This window comes from Osmia lignaria, chromosome 12 (genome assembly GCF_051020975.1).
Source record: "Osmia lignaria lignaria isolate PbOS001 chromosome 12, iyOsmLign1, whole genome shotgun sequence".
NCBI classification, from domain to species: domain Eukaryota; kingdom Metazoa; phylum Arthropoda; class Insecta; order Hymenoptera; family Megachilidae; genus Osmia; species Osmia lignaria.
In genome coordinates, this window is record NC_135043.1 from 7,046,481 (window position 1) to 7,068,186 (window position 21,706).

Consider the following 21,706-nt stretch of genomic DNA (forward strand, 5'->3'; position numbering starts at 1 on the left):
CTCCGAATGCCCAGCTAAGGATCGTGTGACGTAACCACTCTAATAAACCGTTCGGTGGAGGATCGGTGGTTTCTCGTCCTCCCCGCACTAGGACACTACCACCACGTAGACGACGCTCGTGGACCCCCCCCGCTCCGCGGTTACTTCCCCGGACATGAAAAGACACGAAGGGCCACCTTCAGCGACCGTCAACTCACAGGGACCAAGCCTCTCTGCCTCAAAGGCGAGCATTCAATTTCGACGTGACGATGGAGAGGGCCAGGGAGGCACGCCAAAACGGCCACCAGGAACACAGAACACGAGGTACACAACAGAAAAACACTGACAGACTATTGTGCTGCTCGCAGAAACAGCGGTTTGGGGGGGGATGACGACATCAAAACATGGCGTCATGCCTCTTCCTTCTACCGTACCGTGTTCATGCGGCAGCACATCCGGGTGTTCCGCGCCAACTTATTTTAATGCGCATGCGTCCGGGGAACCGTTGAACTTTCGACCGCGGGTACAATTTTCTTGCTTGTGTTATTATTTTGTATCCTTCAATCATCTGTTTCTAATAAAATGACAGATTCATTAGATATATCACGATTCATTAACTAAATCGATGCAATTGTTACAGATGATCCTGTGGAATATTATACCATAATGCGATAATACGTGTTTGGAATTATAAAAATCTATTTGTCGGAAAAAAATTATAATTACCAAAGTATATGTCATCTGCATAATATATTTTTTTTGGTAGTTAAACTTATCGTGGGTTGAATAAAAAATGGTGTACGTACCGTTATGTATTTATTAAACTAAAAGTTTTGATATTGATATTTCTAAAAAGGCAATTACATCTATAGGGTGATCTATTGGTAGAACATGGTATTTGTCACGTAGGCAGTCACGTGCAAGGATCAGCGCCTCTGTAGATTTTGTATAGAACTTGACATTGTATTGCTTTATATTATTACTGTCATTAAGAAGAAAGGTGTTCAAAACACCGGAAGTATATTTGTCAAAATTTTGTACCATGAAATGAAAATAAAGAACTGTATTTCACTCCAGCTATTGATAAAAATTTGTATCGAATGTATCAAAAATCGGGTGATGTTTTGATGCATCTTACGGGATTTATGGGAACTAAGAAGTACAGTTACCACTGAATGACGTGTTGCGTGTATTTCTTGATTGTAAATTGTAAATATATTGAAAGTAGGTTAATTAGATAATATAATAAACGTGTAGCCATGACAGACGAACTGAAGTTAGATCACCGTGCAAAAAAAAGGATCAAAGAGGTTAAGAGAAAGGCTAGACCAGGTAAACATGTCATAACCTAATTCATAACCTATACGTTGACGTGATATGGACGTAAATTAGTTGTAACAAAACAATCTTTCTTCACAACTTATTTTATATTACTAGTATCACTAGAAGTAATTGAGACAACGTTTGTCTTCTTAAGATGCTCGTCATTATAAACAGAATTTGGAAATGTGATACAAGAACGAACTGTCTTTGCCGACCTTGGATGATGTAACTCCAAATTTACTGAAAGTATTATGATACAGAATAATACGATGCACTTATATGTAAATAGTTAACTAATTCAACCTTTACATGTGGATAAAGTATTCATTGTCATAAAGTATCAGTAATACATATAAACATTAAATGTTAATAAAATCTCTTACTTATACAAAATAAGTTATTCTTGTGTTAAAATGTCCTATTCTATTTAAGACAATATTTATTTTCTTACTGAAACGAAGTATTTTGTTTAGAACTTGGAGATAAGGTAGCTTGGACTCAACATGGCTACAGTAAAAATTTTGAACCTTTTTGGAACGTTATGGACAATGTAGATCGTATTGAAGAATCCAAAGTATCTACAGAAGAATTTATAAAAAAATATGAGAAACCTTACAAGCCTGTGATAATTCAAGGTGTTCAAAATGGCTGGAAAGCCCAATACAAGTGGACTATAGAGGTTCATAATCATATGATTTATAATTTTCAAATGTATAATACATTATTAATAAGCTATTGGTAATGGTTTTCTGTTAACATACAGAGATTAGTCAAAAAATACAGAAATCAAAAATTTAAATGTGGAGAAGATAATGAAGGATATAGTGTAAAAATGAAGATGAAATACTATGTACGTTATATGCTTAATAATGAAGATGATTCACCTTTGTACATCTTTGATAGTTCCTTTGGTGAACATCCGAGACGAAAAAAATTGTTGGAAGATTATGTTATACCTATATATTTCCGCGATGACCTTTTTCAATATGCTGGTGAGCACAGGAGACCGCCATATCGCTGGTTCGTTATGGGACCTGCTAGGTCTGGTAAGTATTTTCGTTACATTTAGGATACAAATTAGGATGAAAACATATTATTAATAAATAATGTAAAAACAGGTACTGGGATACACATAGATCCATTAGGAACCAGTGCCTGGAATGCACTGATTTCGGGTCACAAAAGATGGTGTCTCTTTCCTACACACACCCCTAGAGAGCTTCTCAAAGTAACTGCAGCTGAAGGGGGTAAACAAAGAGATGAAGCTATTACGTGGTTTTCTATTATTTATCCTCGTACAAAGTTATCTACTTGGCCACAAGATTGTTTACCAATAGAGGTTTTACAAAATCCGGGTGAAACTGTGTTTGTTCCTGGTGGTTGGTGGCATGTTGTTTTAAATCTCGATGATACTATAGCAGTTACTCAGAACTTCTGTTCTCGTACAAATTTTCCAGTAGTGTGGCATAAAACTGTAAGAATTTACGAATATATAGCCGTGTGTTATATTCTTATAATTCTGAGATTTTAAACATATCGTAATAACTTGTTTATAGGTGCGGGGAAGACCAAAATTATCACGTAAATGGTTAAAAGTACTCAGGGATAAAGAACCAGAATTGGCAACACTTGCTGAAACTATAGATGTAAAAGAAGATACGGGTGTTGCCAGTGATTCTTCTAGTGGTTCTTCAAGTAGCTCCTCGAGTAGCAGTAGTAGTAGTCAATCAGAAGATAGTGCTGATGATAGTGGTCAAGAATCACTGACAACTCACAAAAAGAAGAAAAGGTATGTGTTCGATGTTTTATTATATATATTTTACAGACTGTAAAGAGACCACATCTAATATTATTTGAATCAATTTATTTTTTATAATTATAAATATAATTAAGCATAATACTGTTTTTAAATTTTTAGAAGAAAACTAAATAACAGCCAACCCTGACAATATCAAGCATTTGGGACCTACAGAGACCTCAGACTGTACAGTATTAATCAACAATTATTGTTTGTACTAAAAGTAAATATTATAATTATTACCACCTTAATGTTCATAATAAAATAAATGCTAGGTAATACCAAATTTGTTCTTATTAAATAAATTTCTTTCAATCCTATGCTGAACTACCTCGCGATAATGCACTTAATTTTTGCTAAATTCAATCTTTAATATGACGTTCTTGGACCGTATATTATTTATATGAAAAATGTTTCTGTTTATTGTTTAAAAGTTGTTTATAAATTCAATTAATATTTGATACTTATATTAAATAATATAAGACGGTAACATACAAAACTGAAGTTACAAGACGTGTAAAAACAAAAAACACATTTATACATACATGTTCACAAAAAATAAAATATCAAAACCAGCAAGCAATAAGTCAGGTGCATTATCATTTCAAATTATCATATTAATATTCTATCGTGTTATAAATTAACAAATAAATAAAAAATATTATAGTCATAAAATAAATACATTATCTTAGGTGCATGTATTAACTTTTCAATGAGTTGCTTCTCTGGAAAGTTCTTGCATCTCTCTTACAGTAGTTCCACAGCTTCACCGTTCCGTCACTTCACGTCGACGTGGTAACCATGCAAAGCACCAAATTGGAGTGTAAACAACATAGAAGCAAAGTAATAAAAAATTAAATTAAATTCTCATGTTTAATAGATATACAAGATTATGATTAAAAAATGTTATTCATTACTACAAAATTCATTCAGTCAAACATAGTCTTTTACATCCAATGCATTCGTAATCGCAATCACACTATTAATGGTAGTTTTTCTACTAAATCACGCAAGTACTTTTAAAAAGCAATACTTCATATACATAGCTTAAACAAAAACAAATTAATTTTTCATATTGTTTTCAATAAAAACAAAAAGTATAATAGTCTAATGTGTATTATAAATAAATGTATACAAATCTAAAGCGCATTTTCAATTTTCATTAAAACAGAATAAGTTTAATACTGACATTATATACCGAGTGTTCGACTATTGGTAGGCATCTTTTGAGGGGGTGGGAGCTGTGCCCCCTCAAAGGATGTCCACCCGTAGTCGGACACCTTGTACAGTGTTTGAAGCATTAAAAAAAAAAAAGGAATAAGTTTCTTATAAAAAAATAATTTTAAAAGATTGCTAAACAGAGGAACAATTAAATACATTGTTAATTATTAATAGTTATCTGGTAAAGAATTAGAATTTTGTTTAATTACATTTATATCAGGTCTTTTATGACAGACATGTCCACACACTTTTGAACAACAGCAAAGTGTGTTTAGACAGGCATGCGCATTACCACATCAACAACCTATAAATGCAAAAAAATAATATGCAGCAAAGTAAAAAGATAAGTTAAAGAGAAACTGTGGAAATAGACATGGATATTGAGGAATCGGGAATACGCCACAGCTTCACCTCCCCAGAGCTGCAATCAATATTTCAGACGTTATTCTATCTAAGAAAATTCTGATAAATACTGAACCCAAGCACACGTTTAAAATAAATTGAATATTGCATATAATCGAGCATTTGAATTCCGTCGTAATTCAAATACTTTCAGTATGCTTCGGATCAGTTTAACATAAATAATAACATAAAAAGATTACTTACTTGCTTGCAGTAAAAATGTGTTGCTGATTAGTTATTACAGCATTAATAGCAGAACCATGCGCTCTGACTTCCCCTATTGGACTACATTCCCCTTGATCCTTTGGTACAGACCATGCCTTCAATGTTCCTCCTCGACAACCCGATATCATTACAGTTCCACTGTTAACCATACACAAGCCTAAAATCCAATCTTTGTGTGCATTATTTAGCGACTGGACTAATTCCATCCTGCTCAGATCCCAGCGTTTAATACACATATCCCTCGACCCTATAACATCAATTATAATTGAACACAACCTTACGATGTGAAATAAGAAAATAAATTCGACAAAGATGTACCAGAAAATAGGGTTGAATCGCAAGTTGTTAAACATTGGACACCATCATAATGTGGTGGTGCCAGGCTGATCGACTGACCGGATGTATTTGGTTCAACAAGGGATATCAAATGATCTTTGCTGCCTGTTATCACTTTACCATCCTCCGCAACAGCCAAACACATTACTGCTGCCGTGTGTGGTGTACTTAATCTTCCAGTACACGTTAATTTACGAAGATCCCATACTCTAACTTTATCACTGGATGCAGTATATAATTCTTGTTCGTCGGTACTAAGTACCAAATCATTGATAGTTGTTTCACCGACAGGAAGTTGAAGCATCCTAGATGTTGTTGATAACGTGATCGGCCCACTCTGGACTTGGCCGGACGAATATAGAGTTTTAATACAATTGTTCCCCGCTCTCAAATCCCAAACTTTTACATAAGCTGAAGAAACGCTGAATAATAAATCATGCAGTGGAGAGTATTTCACTGCAACCACGTTATTTGGATGACCAGTTAGTGTAAGGTTTTCAATTCCTGTTCCTAGATCCCATACTTTAACAGTCCGGTCTGAAATAATATTGTATACAATGAACTTTTAACTGGTTTGAAGCTAGAATTCATTAATATTAATTTGTACCTTTTGAACCACTGAATAGTAAATCTGCAGTTGCACACATTGTTAAAACAGCTTTACTGTGTCCCTCTGCTACATGAGAACAATGTAAAACCGCTCTTGGTTGTATCTGAAAAGAATTGTATAATAAGAATTAAAGAAAATTGTTGAGTTCCATTAATTTACCTTGCCTTGATACTGAGAAATAATTCCTTTCATAGGCTGTGGTTCTGTTGATGCTGGTTGCCTACTCGCAGTTAGCCTAGAGAAAACGTTTTCTTCTCGACTGTTGAATCGTCGGTAGGTAGTTGGTGATCCAGGTGGTGATGACACGTCTGTATGAGCTACCTGTTCCCTAGTTGAGGGTTTGTTATGTTAGCGTGTTAGTTAGCTAAGTTTTATGTCAGTTCTAATTCTGCCAACTATATCGACTTAAAACAATGTAACTCGTGCAAGTGCATCATTATAAAACGAAATTATTGATTGAAATTTAATTAATACTTGGATTATTAGATTGTAAGTGTATTAACTTTGGTATATATTATGATGCAATATAATGTTATACATTAATCTTGATAGAATTAGAATATTTTAATAATGTATAATCAATGAAAAAATGTACATGATTTATTAAAGAGTAATTAAAACAAGAAAACAATGATCCACCAAAAGGGTCTTTTCATAAGTATTGTCATAAGTGCACATTGAATGTGTGTGCTTTTATTTATTAATAATTATGTGTACAAAATAACTGTTTACATATATACAAATTCATGATCTTTACACGAAATGACATATTTCGTACATTAGAAATTTTTCTGAAATTTATACATGTTTATATTCCAAAACAATAGAAATATATAAATATAATACATTAAATATGTTAAATTAAAACAATCTTAATCGAATACAAGTAATAACAATATTAAACAAAGTATTATTATTACAAACAACGTTTTCGAATATGTATTGAAGTTTTAAATGCATTTTAATTCAAGTTAGACTTTTCCTTGTAGTATAATTTGTACATTAGTAGATGTATTTAATAAACAATTAATACGAACAAAATGAAATGATAGAAATTTTTTGTGCAAATGTAAATAAGAAATAACGAACAACATAATATTTAAGTTAATTAAATCATAAAATATATGTTTCTTCCGACCAGTAATATTCCTTTTGTTTTGCAGTTTTATCATAAAATAATTAATGCATCTGTTTGAGAATGATACAACCTTCTTTAAGAGAAAAATTTAACCAGTAGTGCATAAAACAGTGCATCAAGACAGAGATACGTAAAAAATACAAACATAAAAACGTGTTGCAGAATTATCACTCACATGGAGCCTCCACCCGGGTGAAGTGGTCGTCGCAATGGCCTTGGCGATGTGCTATCGCGCCGACTTAAAGTCGGAGATCCACCACCTATACTATGCTGACTTCTTGTTAATACTAAACCCCTGGTAAACGTGAATATTTATGTGTTGCAAAATCGTAAAATTTATTTAAAAATCAGTAAAACGTTGTACCTACTTTAAACTACCAGGCGCACTCGGTACTCTCGTGAGTGGATGATTATGATTCTGACTTTGATCTTCTGTCTTCAAATTATCCTGACTGGCTTGAACGCCATAAAGAAGTTCCTGAGGTTGTGTAGTTCTTCTTCTTACTTTATTATTACGTTGTTTCTCTTCTCCGAATATAACTTGATTATAATTTTCACTAATATTTCAAGTAAATCAAATATCATTAATATAATATTTACCTTTTATAATAAAAAAAAAAAAAAAAATAGAACGTTACATACTTATCTGGCGACGAGCTTCTTGAACTTAGAGGACTATAAGTCGACGTATTGTGATGATTATTTGTAAGAGACAATAGATCTCTATCTCGTAATACGTGTTCTAGCAACTGATGTTGTACATCACTTTCTTGTGCAACTTGATTTAATCGCGATTCCATATCACGAATTTCGTGTTGTTTTTGAGCGGCTACGCAACTTTGTTCCACGGTGAATGCTAGCATTCTTTGTAATAAATATTGAGCTTCGTCTACTGACTGAATCGTCGATATAAGCGCTTCGACACCGGGTTCGCCTTCAGCTTCTCCATCGCCCATTTCCACCATGTCACGTTGACATTCGGCAATGCTATCCTGTAAGAAATATTATCAAAAAGATGCCAATAATACATTGTTTAAATGAAAATATGTTTACCTGCAAATAACTAATTTTACTTTTGACGTTATCAATCTCTTCGTCGATATCATTCGTATCTCCTCTTGAACTTGCTATAACATTTCTGTGCTTCTGAAGCTTTTCTAGTTCCCTACCCAACTCTTCTCGTTCTTGAAGAAGCCTTTCCATTTCTCTCTCCGTTTCTGCTGCAGCTTGTTTAGCCAATGCTTGTTTCGCGATAGTTCTCTCGAACGTTTGCCACCTCTGTTTCAATGCCTTTGGATTAATCGGCTTAGGCGGTGCTCTGCCCGCAGCTTTCAGGCTAAGGCCTCTGTCCCTTTTTCTCAATGCCGATACTTCTTCTTGTTTGCGTCTAAGCACCACCTCTTTCATTCTTTTATCAGCCTCAAGCGTACGAATCATATTCGCATTCTTTCTACTCTCCTTCCGCAGTTGTGCTATTTCCCTATTTCGTCTTAGTTCATTCTCTTTGTGTCTCTGCGCCTCCTCGCGCATTTTATTTAGAAGCTTCACTTTTGCTCTCTTCATCTCTGCCAATTCGTTTCTTAATCCTCTTAACCTATTTTCATTCTGAGATTGATTTTTAAGCAACCTCGCATGCTCTTTCTTTGCAGACTTTAAAAGTTGCATTTCCTTTTGCATGGCAGAAAGTTTCTTCTCGTATTCGTCGCGTAATTTTTTTACCTTTTCTGTTTGCGGGGTTGGTTGCTGTTGCAAAGAGTGTAATACCTTATCTCTTTCTTCCTGGGTATCTTTAATTCGTGCTTGTAGCTGAGCAAGTTTATCTTCATAATGTTGTTTCATCGTTTGCAAGCGTCTTTGGGAGAGTTCAAGTTCTTGTATTAATCGTTGTTTTACATCGATGTCGGATGTTAACGCTTCTAATTCACGGCCCATCGCTTCTTCTTCTTCATCCTCTTCTACAAAGTATTATGCCTCGATTGATTTTTAAATACTGTAATCAATTATTTTTAACGATACAAACTCCAAACATACCTTTCCTATCAGAATCATCATCCGATTCGTCTTCGCTTACAGAATCTTGAGCCATTTCTGTATCATCACCTTCTCCTTCATCCCCTGTTTTACTGGCAGTGTTAATAGTCTGTGCATGTTGTTCTCGTAACGCGGTTAAAGCTTCAATTTCTTTCTGAACCTCTTTCTTAGCATCGTTTAATATCGACACAGAATCGCTATGACATATATATCCAGAATCGCCATAAGGATTTGCTGCATTGACCTATACAGATGTGGTACATGAAAATAATACGAGGACAGGTCTAATATGATGTTTCTTACGAATTATGATATACCTGCATTTGTCGTTTCTTTAGCTGCTGATACATAGCCTCTGCTTCCAAAAGGCGAGCCCTTAACTCTTCTATCTCTCGAACGTATCCTTGTACTAAACTTGTTACTTCGCTATTTCCATCCATTGATACCCACTGACCAGTAGCTTTTTCTGCCAGCAGAAGAACATTCTTTGCCGTCAGTGCTTCAACTGTTTCCGAAAGAGCTTTTACTCTAGTACGAAGACTTTGCAATTCACTATTTAACATTTGATTTTCATGCCAAGCATCGTTTACACCATCCTCTCCGACAACCCTTTTGCCTTGTCTGTATTCCATTAATTCTAATTGAAGTTGCTGAATTTCTCGCCGAAGAGAAGCAATTGTTCTTGAGCTCTTATCTTGGTTAATTGTGACTTTGTTCTTAATATTCCTCGCTCTATTCGCATACTTAAGGGTACTTAAAGTTTCCATAAAATCTCTGTCACTTGGTGAGACACATGCTATCATAACAGTTTGACTATTGCCTGCAACCATTAAGTATAATTTTATTAATACATTATTACCAAGTACAACAACCTTTACTTAACACTATATTACCTCCTAGTGAATCTTGGAGTAATCTAGTCAATTTTGAATCTCTGTATGGTACATGTAGAGCCTTTTTTGCCTTGTCCCCAAGCGCAGAAATTACATTACCCAGAGCCAACTATAGTGGATGATAAAAATAACTGATTACTGCTTTCTTAAACGTATGTATAAGATCATAAAAATCTTACCAATCCACAATTTATAGATATCCCCTCTTTTGCTCTATCTCCAGTGGCACCGGTTCTCTTTAATCTTTCTGAACCAGCTAAATCAACAAAATGAAACTTTGCAGTTAAAGTTTCAAATTCACTTGCTGGTTCTGTGCCACTTGTATCAACATCAGCATCTGGATCTTCAACTTTGATGTATCTCTGTTGCTTTATATGCAATGTAAAGATTGCATGCGATCTTGATGACTGAGTATTCATTTGGGTAGATCCAGTTGTACGCGACAATGCTCCCAGTCTTAAATATTCTAAGGCTTGTTCAGGACTAGTTACAATTCTTGGTTCTACTCCAGCTAAATGTATGTTGCCAGAAGTATCTTCATGAATTCTAGCACCACCTCTAGGTCCACCAGGTTCCAATAAATCCTTTAAGTCTTCATTATACAATTCCAAAAATTGGGCAGTAACCTGTTACAAAATTTTCATTAAACATTAAATAATTTTGATATTAACTTTTCTTAAGCAAAGTGTGTCAAACCTTAAACTCTGGAGGCATTTGTGCACATTCTCTGGCATGTTTCTGTTTCTCTACAATCCCATCAAACAAGTGTCTAATAGCTCTGGGAATAATGCCAACCACAGTTTCATCGACTTCTACATCAAATCCAGTGCCCATGGTGTAAGTTTTGCCAGAGCCAGTCTGGCCATAAGCAAGAACGGTCGCATTATATCCATCTAATGCACCTTCTATCAAACGTGCAACACACGTTTCATAAATTATGCTTTGCCCAATACCGGTATCAAAGACATAATCATATGTAAAGGCCTTGTCTGGTCCAAGAAAGACCTGGGGTTCCCCTGGAGGTACTTGTGTACATATTCTACACATATCAATTACTTCACGCGCTACCTGAGGCCTTATTCTGTAATTAACAATTACAAAAAATAAAATTATGCATTAATTACAATTATTTTTCTTTACGTATAAATTTTATGTTTATTTTTTGCGCGGTAATCAAAGCATATGTAATACAATCGTATTATATCACGATTGCGTATAGAATGTCATAATCGACGTTATGTGAATCGATCAGCTGTTACCGTATACATGGTATACAGAAAACCGCGCGCTATGGAGACATAAAAAATACAAAAGAAATAGCAAAATAACAATCACGTGGAAGGCAAATGGTAATTAATAAAAATAATGACTAAAACATGGAGATAAACAGAATTTTTTTTTTTTAATAAGTTACGTAGAAACGAAGGGAATGCGGTGGGAGGAGAAAAATTCATTCATCGGAAATCAAGGCACGCGTTCTTTATACAACCGGTAATAAAGCCTACGCACTTTACTCTTTAAAAGGAGATATTATGCGATTTAAGTTTGCAATGCAGTACTGCGTAGAATAAGACACGGATGACATTCTAATGGCAAAGTAACATAAGAAAAAATCAATATTCAAATTGAAAACACAAATGAGGAACAGGAGAGGAACGAGGGAAAAACAATATTCAGCAAAAAATTTGTTTTAGTTTACATGTCAATAGAAATATTTCACAACAAATTTGATAAAATTAAACCTAGAAAAATTACTGCAGGATGGTTTCGTAAACATTAGCTTGCATCACCGTACCGAATAATTATGACATAAACGTAATAAATTCTTCCATAATTCGTGGAATAATTTTATTAAAAATATCACGAGAAATCTGTAGTCCTTTTGAAATACGGAACTGTCTTACATGACATATGGATTTTCTAAAATCGTGAAAGTGTGACAAGAACCAATGACTTTCACAATCGTAAGTACTGAATCGGTAACAATACACTTCTGATCAAAAAAGAAATAAGATAAGATACCCTGGAAAACATACGTATCGTAATGTGCATAATTCATGAGAATAATGGGAAAAAGCCGTAGCCTTAAAAAGATCGAAGGATGTACGCTTTGAATTTAAATGATATTTCGCGGTAATGTTTAAATGATTATTTATCAAATATTGTTGGTCTTATCAGATGTCACTGCACAAATCATCTTGCTAGATTACGACAATATGTATAGCTGTTCTATCGAAGAGCGTCTTTCAAAAAAATCATTTTGGCGAATTTTTTTTCTTTAATGAATTAAATTACTTACCGCACAGCGACTCGTACACTCGTGTCATCAGACATTTCGATGTGGAATATTGTGCAACTTCTTAAGATGCGAAAGCGGTAAAACTTCAGCGAGGAAATCAACGAGAAACTGTTGAGATTAGGCCGAATCTATTAGGCGATGGCTATAATTCTTCGAGATACTTGAATACCATAAATGCGCACGCGTTACTAAATGCGGTGACCATGAAATATCCGCATTTTTCGTCGTCAACGCGCACACAGGGGACCGTAAAATCCACTCAAACATTTCTCATAACGAAAAGAAAATTTCTATCCTAGTCGCGTCGGCCCAAGAACTGTACGGATGTTGGACTGAAGGCATACATGACAGACATCTTTGATTCTTTATGGCATGAAGTGAACATACAGCATCATCTGTCGGGGGTTTTAAGAAACGGATGATTCTAATCGATAAAATATACAGCGTTGATAAAAAAGAAATTGATGATTGATTCAGATACCAACATTGGTTAAGGCGATGATAGCGTGGAGGCCAAACTTCTAATTCCAATGTACAACGTCTCTGCTTGAAATATCTTCGCCAGGGTTGATTTCTTTCTACCATTGCGTATCAAACAACTTCGTTCTTTCTAAATTCCATATTTTGTGATTTTCTTTTTATTTTCTTTTTAACAGACTTCGAAAAGAAGGAGTCATTTGTAATTAGTTAGAAATCATACAAGTTCCTTTTTTAGGAATTATACAATTACTATAGTTATACTTTGTATATGGTAATATTGCAATACCGAAAATACTTTTCTGAATTTCAACTATTGTTTCCCAATTAAAAAAAATATAAATCTCTTTTTAGTAGCTCTTAGCTTGATATCGCTTTGTAAAAATTATCTTTAGAAAACGATATCAATTACCAGGTCACACCACGTGGAGGTGGCTACGTTAGTGACCCACCCTAAAATCATAAGAACGTGAAACCATTCAAAACAGACAACATAAAATAAAAATTTAAACAATACAATCTTGAAATAGAAAATAAAATTAACATCCTAATATCAGAAACAATTGAGAGAATAACAATTCAACAATAAAATGCTGAAACGGAAAACATAATTATTAGGATTAGATATACAATAACGTGAAACCATTCAAAACAGAAAACATAAAATAAAAATTTAAACAATACAATTTTGAAATAGAAAATAGAATTAACATCCTAATATCAGAAACAATTGAGAAAATAACAATTCAACAATAAAATGCTGAAACGGAAAACATAATTATTAGGAATAGATATACAATAACGTGAAACCATTCAAAACAGAAAACATAAAATAAAAATTTAAACAATACAATTTTGAAATAGAAAATAGAATTAACATCCTAATATCAGAAACAATTGAGAAAATAACAATTCAACAATAAAATGCTGAAATAGAAAATATAATTAACATCATAATTTCAGTAACAATTAAAAAATAATTCAACAATAAAATGCTGAAATAGAAAATATAATTACCATTACAATCTCAGAGTATGTTTTAAATAAATAGAACATAATTAAAATAAGAACATAAAATATAATTGATGGGCAAATCAATAAGAAAAGAATAATTTATTTCAATAAAGCAATAAACGAAAAAGAAATAGGGGAAATAAAATCGCGAGTTGACCACTCAACGAGCTGGGTATTGAACTCGTAAAATGTCGAGTTCAATACGTCCTGGACGGTATTATTCATACCGTTCAAGGAAAAACACAAAAAATAAAAAAACAAATTAGCGAGCATAGTGACAGAATGACTGTCCATCCGAAGATGGAGAGCCATTAGTAGTTCCCCTCTTCTGGGCAAATTTTGCCGGGGCTCTTCAGCATATAGCCTCTTCTTTCTTCGGCAATAGCCTCACAAAAATCACTCGCGAAAATTTTACGTTTGCTCAGACATTTGTAAAAACGTAACACGTAAACGAGCAACAATCCCTTGAATCGCTACTCGCATACCTGTACATTTTTTGCAAATGTCCAAGCACAAAACACTTTTTAATTTCACTTCACTTCACTTCACTTCACGGCACTTTCACTTTAATACTTCATTTTTGTAATCGGGTCTAGTACCACGACTACGACTTACAAACTAATAAGGCTTGGCCTTGAAAAAATCAAGAGAGAATGCTAAATTAATTAATTGATAAATTAATTAAATTGCATTTTCATCTCTTCTCTTGATTTTTGGTTTCCCAACCCCAGATACAAGCTTCTCACGTATTAGAGGAGAATACGAAGAGAAACATGAAAGCTTGCTCTGGCCCTGCCTACTTATAAACTAAACTCAATCACACCAGAAGTAAACTACCTGCCTGCCTATCGCTATATTTAAAAAAGGGCAAAAATCATTCTCACAAAAATTCACTCCACGGTTCTCATACAACCACCCGGGTGCAAAAATGCCTACACCTAGAGAGAACGTCCCGGGACGCCTCCGACACCCGAGTTCAATTCAACTTTCACACTCTAATAAAATCATACCTTTTTGCTGAAATCGACTGACAAATAATAGTGAACATTATGCTAAAGTAATACATTTCATTTCTGTATTCTATTCAATTATCTAATGTAAAAATTTTTCAATTTATTCATGATAATTATTTTGTAATATTATAGTAAGTTAAGATTGTTAATAAACGATACAAATCCCACATCCTAACCACACACACACATGTGGAACTTGTATCGTGGTTCACTATTGGTTCACTACTTTTGTCAGTCGCCAAAATGTATTACACTTAAAACTAAACCTTGTCCACCGCCCTCCACCCACGCGAGTACATCTAAGTACCCGAATGAGCTTTGGGCATAAAAATGAACAAGGCCAAAGGTATTTTCACCTACCAGTTTTCTTCATGTGTGCTGAAATGCCTAAGCTAAAACGTATGATTAGCAAAAACTAAAGATGATATTCTCACTTTATTAAAAGTAAGAATATCGGCGAAATTTCACGGCTCCGATTTAGTATATGGGCTGGCCCCCCCAGGGAGTTTTATTTTTAATAAAAGTGACTCGACTTTGCAAATATAAAGCTTGAAGAGCAAATACAGAAGAGCAAAATTGAGCAACTATGACATAAAACATGGTGCACTGCTAATATCAGCTGGCAACGGAGGTTCTTAGGCCCCCTGGACTAGCGCCCTACGCTACATACCACCCACCCCGCCTGTTTAAGGCTCTAGGCCCAGGCAGGGTGCACCCCTTCGCTAAGAGCGCTACCCACCCATCGAACACGTTGCATCCAACGTGTCCGAGTGGTGGACGCCCATAGTATAGGCAAAAGGACTTTAAGACAGCTTAGCGTATGGGATGCAACATACTTAAATGTTCCGTACTCTATGGCTGTGCCTGCAAAGGCCTAGTAATGCATGGTTTTATCTCCCATGAGGTGGTGTTCACGGTCTTATGCCGCGGAATCCTTGTAACTAATTTTATCAAATAAAAACCAAAAGGATTCCCACCGAATACTAGTCAGTGTATAGTCATATTTACTCTCGCGCCGGAAATTTTTCGCAACACTACTTAAACTTGAAAATTCTAACAGGGTAATATTTACCCTCGCGTTGAAAATTTTTCGCAACACTACTTAAACTTGAAAATTCTAACGGGTTAATATTTACTCTCTCGTTTAAAATTTTTCGCAACACTACTTAAATATGAAAATCCTAACGGGGTAATATTTATTCTCGCGTTAAAAATTTTTCGCAACACTACTATAACTTGAAAATCCTAACGGGGTATTATTTCACTACACAAGGGTATGCAGATGGATAAATGATTATGTGATAGAGTTCGTGAGGCTGAAGTGCGAATGATGAGTGTTTAGGGTCGAGAACCGTGAACGTGACAGAATGAATTTCAAGTTCGAAAGGGGAACTTTATACAATGCTTGAAGAGCAAATACCGACCCCCCTGGGGGCCAGCCCGTATACTAAACTGGTGCCAATTTCACGAGTAAAATCGGAAAATCGTTTCAATTTCAAGAGCGATTTCGTTATCAAAGTAAGTAGTTGTAATAATTAATCGTATTTATGCTTATTACTTTGATATTGAAATCCGCTCATCGCGAAATAAATTCTTGTACATATAAAAAAGAATGTGTATTGTGAAGTCGGAGGGTTATCCGACTTCTCCACATTTTTAAACTCGAAATTTATATATGTAAATATGTACAAGAAAACCCTATCCTGAGCTAAGACATAAAATGCGCAAAAAACCAATTTGCACGATTATCATTGTATAAAATGATACAGTGATATTCGTGGGTCACTATGCTCGCTCAAAAAATAAAAATTACAACCAATTCCCGTGTCGCTACGGACCATTCGTCCTACGACATGATGGGAACCGGAGGAACTTTAAAGCATGCGACTCACCAATCGTTGACTTGCACCACTGCACTCGCCACGCATCTTTTTGTTAGACTGATCCATAGCTCGTCTGTTGGCTCGTCAAAGAAACGGTATCCCCACTGGCCAAAGCACTCATCTGAAAGCATAAAAATCACGATTCTTGAACGATATATGTTTTCTCTCAATTTGTTGTAGTTAATATGTTAATACATAGGATAATTCAAAAATATGCATGCAAAACTATATGGGAATAACTACACCATAAAACACGGTAAAACACATGCAAATACATCCCAAATCACTCGAAGATTAAAACTATAGAACACTATAAAATATTTGCAAAATTATAGTAAAACACATAGGGTACTACTCCATAAAACCCACCAATAAATCCGTATAAATATGCCAAAACACAAAGGGTACTACTACATAAAACCCACTAATAAATCCGTATAAATATGCCAAAACACATAGGGTACCACTCCATAAAGCCCACTAATAAATCCGTAAATATATGCCAAAGCACAATGGAAACCACACCATAAAACACAATAAAACACATGCAGGTACATAGGGTACCATACCACATGGCACACTAATGCACTTGTATAAAAATGTTAGAACACATGGGTGACCACGCCATAAAACGCACTAATATATCCGTATAAATATTCCAAAACACAAGGGAAACACTATAAGAAACACCATAGGCACACATAGAAACACTTGTGGTAACACACTGATAAATCCATGCACGAATATCCATAGTGTCAACCCGTACCGGTATATGTTTGGCAGCTCCATCCGTATCCTTCGGCGGTCGCGATAAGACTGACTAGACTTGACCTTCCTCCAGGTCGCCGTTGTACCGGCGCGCGAAGCGGCCAGTCAAGCATGACGTTCCGCTTCACCGGTTCCGCGGCTGCTTACATTTAACTACTTCTATCTGATATTTGTTAATATTTGTTTAATTATTATTTTATATTTTACAATTGTTTATTAATCAAATTATTGTTATATCTATTTAAATTGTTTATTTCTTTACATTTCCGCGTGGGTATACTGCAAAATTTTGTTTAATTATTCTATTAAAAATTATTTAATTATTATTTTCAACTTTACAATTGTTTATTAATCAAACGAACGAACTGCGCCCTGCAGAATGAAGGAGAAACTAAATTTCTGGTCTGTTTTACCTTGTTGACGTCTTTCGCGAGTGAATGAAATCGTAGTTTTCAAATTACTTCTACCTGGAGACTTGTACATCATCCCTTAGGTGCTCGTTTTATTCTATCCGACCCAAAGAATATTAGTCTGGTGCCTATTTGGACAAACTATTGGCAGAAATGTTTATATTACGAATAAATCAATCTAGGTGAGTCCGATCCGCCATTTTCTTGACCGTTGACAGACAGCAATTTCAATATTTTATAACTTTTTGACGATTTGGATAATATAAGGACCAGACTAATATTCTTTAGAGCCTCCTGAACACATCCCTCAAATTTTTTTTCATTCTGTTTAGAAATGAGGACGTATTTTGAGAACTCGCGTCTAGGGATTGTTCTAGGGTCTGTCGGTAAAGTTTTCGACGCTCGCATCACCTTAAATGTAAGTATACTTGATGTCACAAGAGTCCATAACTAAGCGCGCAGGTTGGAAGATGGTGGGGGAACGCAGCGATGGTGGGGGAAAGCTATCCGCCAATCGCTTTCCACTTCCGCTGGAAGTATCGCCAATCAAAGCGACAATGCGCAGAAAAGAACGAAAACTGGTCTTTTCGCAGTTATGGACTCTCGTGACATCAAGTATAGATATATACTAAAAAGTGTAAGAAACACATAAAAATATACTACTAGTTAAGAACTAGATTATCTAGGACATTTTGATAATTGTTCTTATATTTAAAAATTTTTTTATACACGACAAAAATGTCTTTCTAATTGTAAACAATAGTTTAATTATCTATTTAAACGTTCAGATATAATATTATTTGTTTCTTTTTGTAAATTAAAATGTTCAATTTGCACACGTGGCAACTTTATCGACAATCGATTATTTCTACAAAAATACTGTACTGTGCGTTACGACCTTTTTCATTTAATGTTAATTTTAAGAAAAGAAATATTAACAAACTTTGGAGTGCAAGTAGACAAATTAAATACACGAAAACAAATTTTGTTTTGAGGTGGGTTATGTGCCGCGTGACATGTAACTATACAATGTATAGATATATAAAACATAAGCACAAAAGGAATTTTAATCTTGCTTAAATTACTGATATTTCGTATAGAACGCGTTAGTCTTAAATCCATTTTGTAAATTTATTAATCAAATAATAGTGCATTTATTTATATAAAGACTTATTATTTTAATAAAGTACATTGAGTTATAATTGTAATTTTATATTCTAGTGTAAGACTGTTAAGTACAAAAATGGGTGAAGATATTTCATTATTTACTTTGCCAAATAATCAACCAGTAATTTCTTTAGAATGTGAAACTGCATTTAATGCTTTAACAAAAAATGAAAAACTGTATGCACATTATTTAAGTCAAGCTGCATGGCATGGTGGTTTGATTGTATTTGTACAAACTTCTCCAGAATCATCATTAATATTTGCACTTTTGCATAAGATTTTTATAACTGAAACAATAGATGAATTGAAAAAATCTGCACTTGATGCTGGTATTAACGAAGATGAATTTACTGTAAGTTAAATATGATAAATATTTTATTTTTATCTTTTAAAACATATATTTGAAATTTTAATAGTAATAAACTTGGTTTTTCAGGCTTTCTTGGTATATACTTGTGGCATTTTTGCAAATGCTGGTAACTATAAATCATTTGGTGACAGTAAAATAATTCCTAACTTACCAAAAGATAAATTTGAAACTTTAATAAAAAGTTCAAAGGCATATAAAGATAATTCTAAAGATATTGAAAAAATTTGGAATAGAATTCAAAATATAATATATAATATAAATGGAAAATTAAAATCATTGGGGCTTGGTGAAAAAGGTGTTACCACTTATTTTTCTGCCAATTGTACAGACAAAGATGCTGAATTAGTTAATGAGTTTATGCAGAAAAAAGGATTGGAATCTTACAATGCAAGGTGTTTTAAAACAACTGCAGAAAATATAGACACCTATGAAATCAGATTAGCCTGTGTAAAGACAGACAATGATCCTCATATTACATTGCCAGAAGAAATTTTTCAAAATGCTAAATTTAAAATTACAAGAGGAGATTACAGCAAACTTTTGGTTTCAGTTGTTGAAAATCTTAGAAAAGCAAAGGAATATGCTGCTAATGAAATTGAAAAAAATATGCTGGACAAATACATAGAACATTTTGAAACAGGATCTTTGCAAGCTCATAAAGATGGTTCTCGTTTTTGGATTAAGAATAGAGGACCAGTTGTAGAAACTTACATTGGTTTTATTGAAACTTATAGAGATCCTGCAGGACAGAGGGGAGAATTCGAAGGATTTGTAGCTATGGTAAACAAAGAAATGTCTAAGAAATTTGCTACATTGGTGGATAATGCTGAAAAATTTATACCCAAACTTCCTTGGGGTAAAGAATTTGAAAAGGATGAATTTTTAAGACCTGATTTTACTTCTTTAGATGTCTTAACATTCTCAGGATCAGGTATTCCTGCAGGTATAAATATCCCAAATTATGATGAAATTAGACAATCAGAAGGATTTAAGAATGTTTCTTTGGGTAACGTAATTCCAGCTAATATGAAGTTAGATATAATACCATTTTTATCTGAACATGATCAAACTCTGATGAATACTTATAGAGTTGCTAGCTTTGAAGTACAAGTTGGGTTACATGAACTTCTTGGTCATGGGACAGGTAAATTATTGCGACAATTAGAAGATGGTTCATATAATTTTGATAATGGAAAAGTAAAAAATCCTTTAACTGGCGAGTTAATAAATAAATTTTTTTTACCGGGTGAAACATACGATTCAAAGTTCGGTTCACTGGGATCTTCTTATGAAGAATGTAGAGCTGAAGCAGTCGGACTGTACTTATCTTTAGAGAAAGATATACTAAGTATATTTGGACACGAAGGTCCTGTGGCAGATGACATAATATATGTGAATTGGTTATCTTTATTGTGGACTGGTTGTGCAAAAGCCTTAGAAATGTATCAACCATCTACAAAAAAATGGTTGCAAGCTCATTCTCAAGCACGATATGTTGTACTCAGAGTTTGTTTAGAAGCTGGCAATGATTTTGTTAATGTTATAGAATCTGAGCCCGGGAAAAATTTATTATTAACTGTTGATAGATCAAAAATCCTAACAGTTGGTAAAAGAGCAATTGGAGACTTCTTAACTAAATTACAAATTTACAAAAGTACAGGGGATATTGAAGCTGCCAAAGAAATGTATGAAAAATATAGTGAAGTACCTGAAACAGGACCTCATCCATGGGCACGTTGGAGGAATATAATATTAGCTCATAAAGAGCCACGAAAAATATTTGTGCAGTCTAATACATTTGTAAAAGGTGGTCAAATTTTATGCGTTCAATTATATTATTATACTATTTACGCTAATTGGATTATAATATCAACAGGTACAAGTGAAGTACAACTGAAAAATTATGAACCCAATTTCGCTGGATTAATTCAGTCTTGGATGGAGAGATTTTCTTCTACAAACACCTCAGAAATTCTTACCGAAGTTTGGAAAAAAGATGAACAGCATTTTTCATTTGAAAATAATTAATTACTCAGTGTCTCCACTGATAAAGCTATACTTACATTCTTGTGTGATTTTTTAAAATTTTGTATACTGTGATGTGTACATGTGTATACATCTTTGTGTGTGCGTGTGTATATGTATGAATGTACGTATGTATATATGTATGAAAAACATACATATCTTACCAAAAGTTATTAATACATTGTTTCTTTAATCATTTCAAACGAATAAAAAGTTTTGTAAAAATAAATATAAATGTTTTGCGTATTTCAACATATTCTTTATATTTGTTATTCAACGAAAGAACATACCTAATTTGCGCAGCTCAGTGAGGCCCTCTATCTT

At 34.1% G+C, this 21,706-nt stretch overlaps 3 protein-coding genes across 13 annotated transcripts; 2 read left to right on the top strand and 1 right to left on the bottom strand.

Annotated features, from left to right (window-relative positions):
• Positions 1 to 160: 160 nt before the first annotated feature.
• PSR (bifunctional arginine demethylase and lysyl-hydroxylase PSR) lies at positions 161 to 3,357 on the top strand. Of its 5 annotated transcripts, none has more exons than XM_034321469.2 (8): positions 161 to 303; positions 620 to 1,311; positions 1,417 to 1,583; positions 1,776 to 1,981; positions 2,066 to 2,348; positions 2,421 to 2,776; positions 2,859 to 3,091; positions 3,221 to 3,357. In XM_034321469.2, the coding sequence occupies exons 4-8, from the start codon at positions 1,844 to 1,846 to the stop codon at positions 3,246 to 3,248; spliced, it is 1,038 nt and encodes a 345-aa protein (XP_034177360.1). In that variant the 5' UTR covers positions 161 to 303; positions 620 to 1,311; positions 1,417 to 1,583; positions 1,776 to 1,843; the 3' UTR covers positions 3,249 to 3,357. The 5 variants fall into 5 exon arrangements, with proteins under 5 accessions (XP_034177360.1, XP_034177361.1, XP_034177362.1 ...); XM_034321470.2 differs by having other exon boundaries at positions 1,417 to 1,548; XM_034321471.2 differs by having other exon boundaries at positions 1,457 to 1,583.
• Klp31E (kinesin-like protein 31E) lies at positions 2,038 to 12,972 on the bottom strand. 4 transcript variants are annotated; one of them, XR_004581075.2, is made up of 17 exons: positions 12,741 to 12,972; positions 12,256 to 12,650; positions 10,653 to 11,037; positions 10,136 to 10,582; positions 9,957 to 10,065; positions 9,381 to 9,883; positions 9,064 to 9,307; positions 8,086 to 8,987; positions 7,675 to 8,024; positions 7,401 to 7,589; positions 7,208 to 7,327; positions 6,054 to 6,222; positions 5,892 to 5,997; positions 5,267 to 5,821; positions 4,928 to 5,195; positions 4,531 to 4,742; positions 2,038 to 3,880 (listed from the first exon to the last, which is right to left on the bottom strand). XR_004581075.2 is itself a non-coding variant. In XM_034321448.2 (16 exons), the coding sequence occupies exons 2-16, from the start codon at positions 12,288 to 12,290 to the stop codon at positions 3,802 to 3,804; spliced, it is 4,461 nt and encodes a 1,486-aa protein (XP_034177339.2). In that variant the 5' UTR covers positions 12,291 to 12,650; positions 12,741 to 12,972; the 3' UTR covers positions 2,038 to 3,801. The 4 variants fall into 4 exon arrangements, 3 of the variants coding, with proteins under 3 accessions (XP_034177339.2, XP_034177341.2, XP_034177340.2); XM_034321448.2 differs by lacking the exon at positions 4,531 to 4,742; XM_034321449.2 differs by lacking the exon at positions 2,038 to 3,880 and having other exon boundaries at positions 4,401 to 4,742.
• Positions 12,973 to 17,828: 4,856 nt separating this feature from the next.
• On the top strand, positions 17,829 to 21,605 carry DppIII (dipeptidyl peptidase 3). 4 transcript variants are annotated; one of them, XM_076691214.1, is made up of 5 exons: positions 17,835 to 18,002; positions 18,153 to 18,238; positions 19,042 to 19,339; positions 19,424 to 21,164; positions 21,234 to 21,604. In XM_076691214.1, exons 3-5 carry the CDS (start codon positions 19,064 to 19,066, stop codon positions 21,383 to 21,385), a joined length of 2,169 nt encoding a protein of 722 aa, XP_076547329.1. In that variant the 5' UTR covers positions 17,835 to 18,002; positions 18,153 to 18,238; positions 19,042 to 19,063; the 3' UTR covers positions 21,386 to 21,604. The 4 variants fall into 4 exon arrangements, with proteins under 4 accessions (XP_034177347.2, XP_076547329.1, XP_034177346.2 ...); XM_034321456.2 differs by lacking the exon at positions 18,153 to 18,238 and having other exon boundaries at positions 17,829 to 18,002; XM_034321455.2 differs by lacking the exons at positions 17,835 to 18,002; positions 18,153 to 18,238 and adding an exon at positions 18,568 to 18,815 and having other exon boundaries at positions 21,234 to 21,605.
• Positions 21,606 to 21,706: the final 101 nt, after the last annotated feature.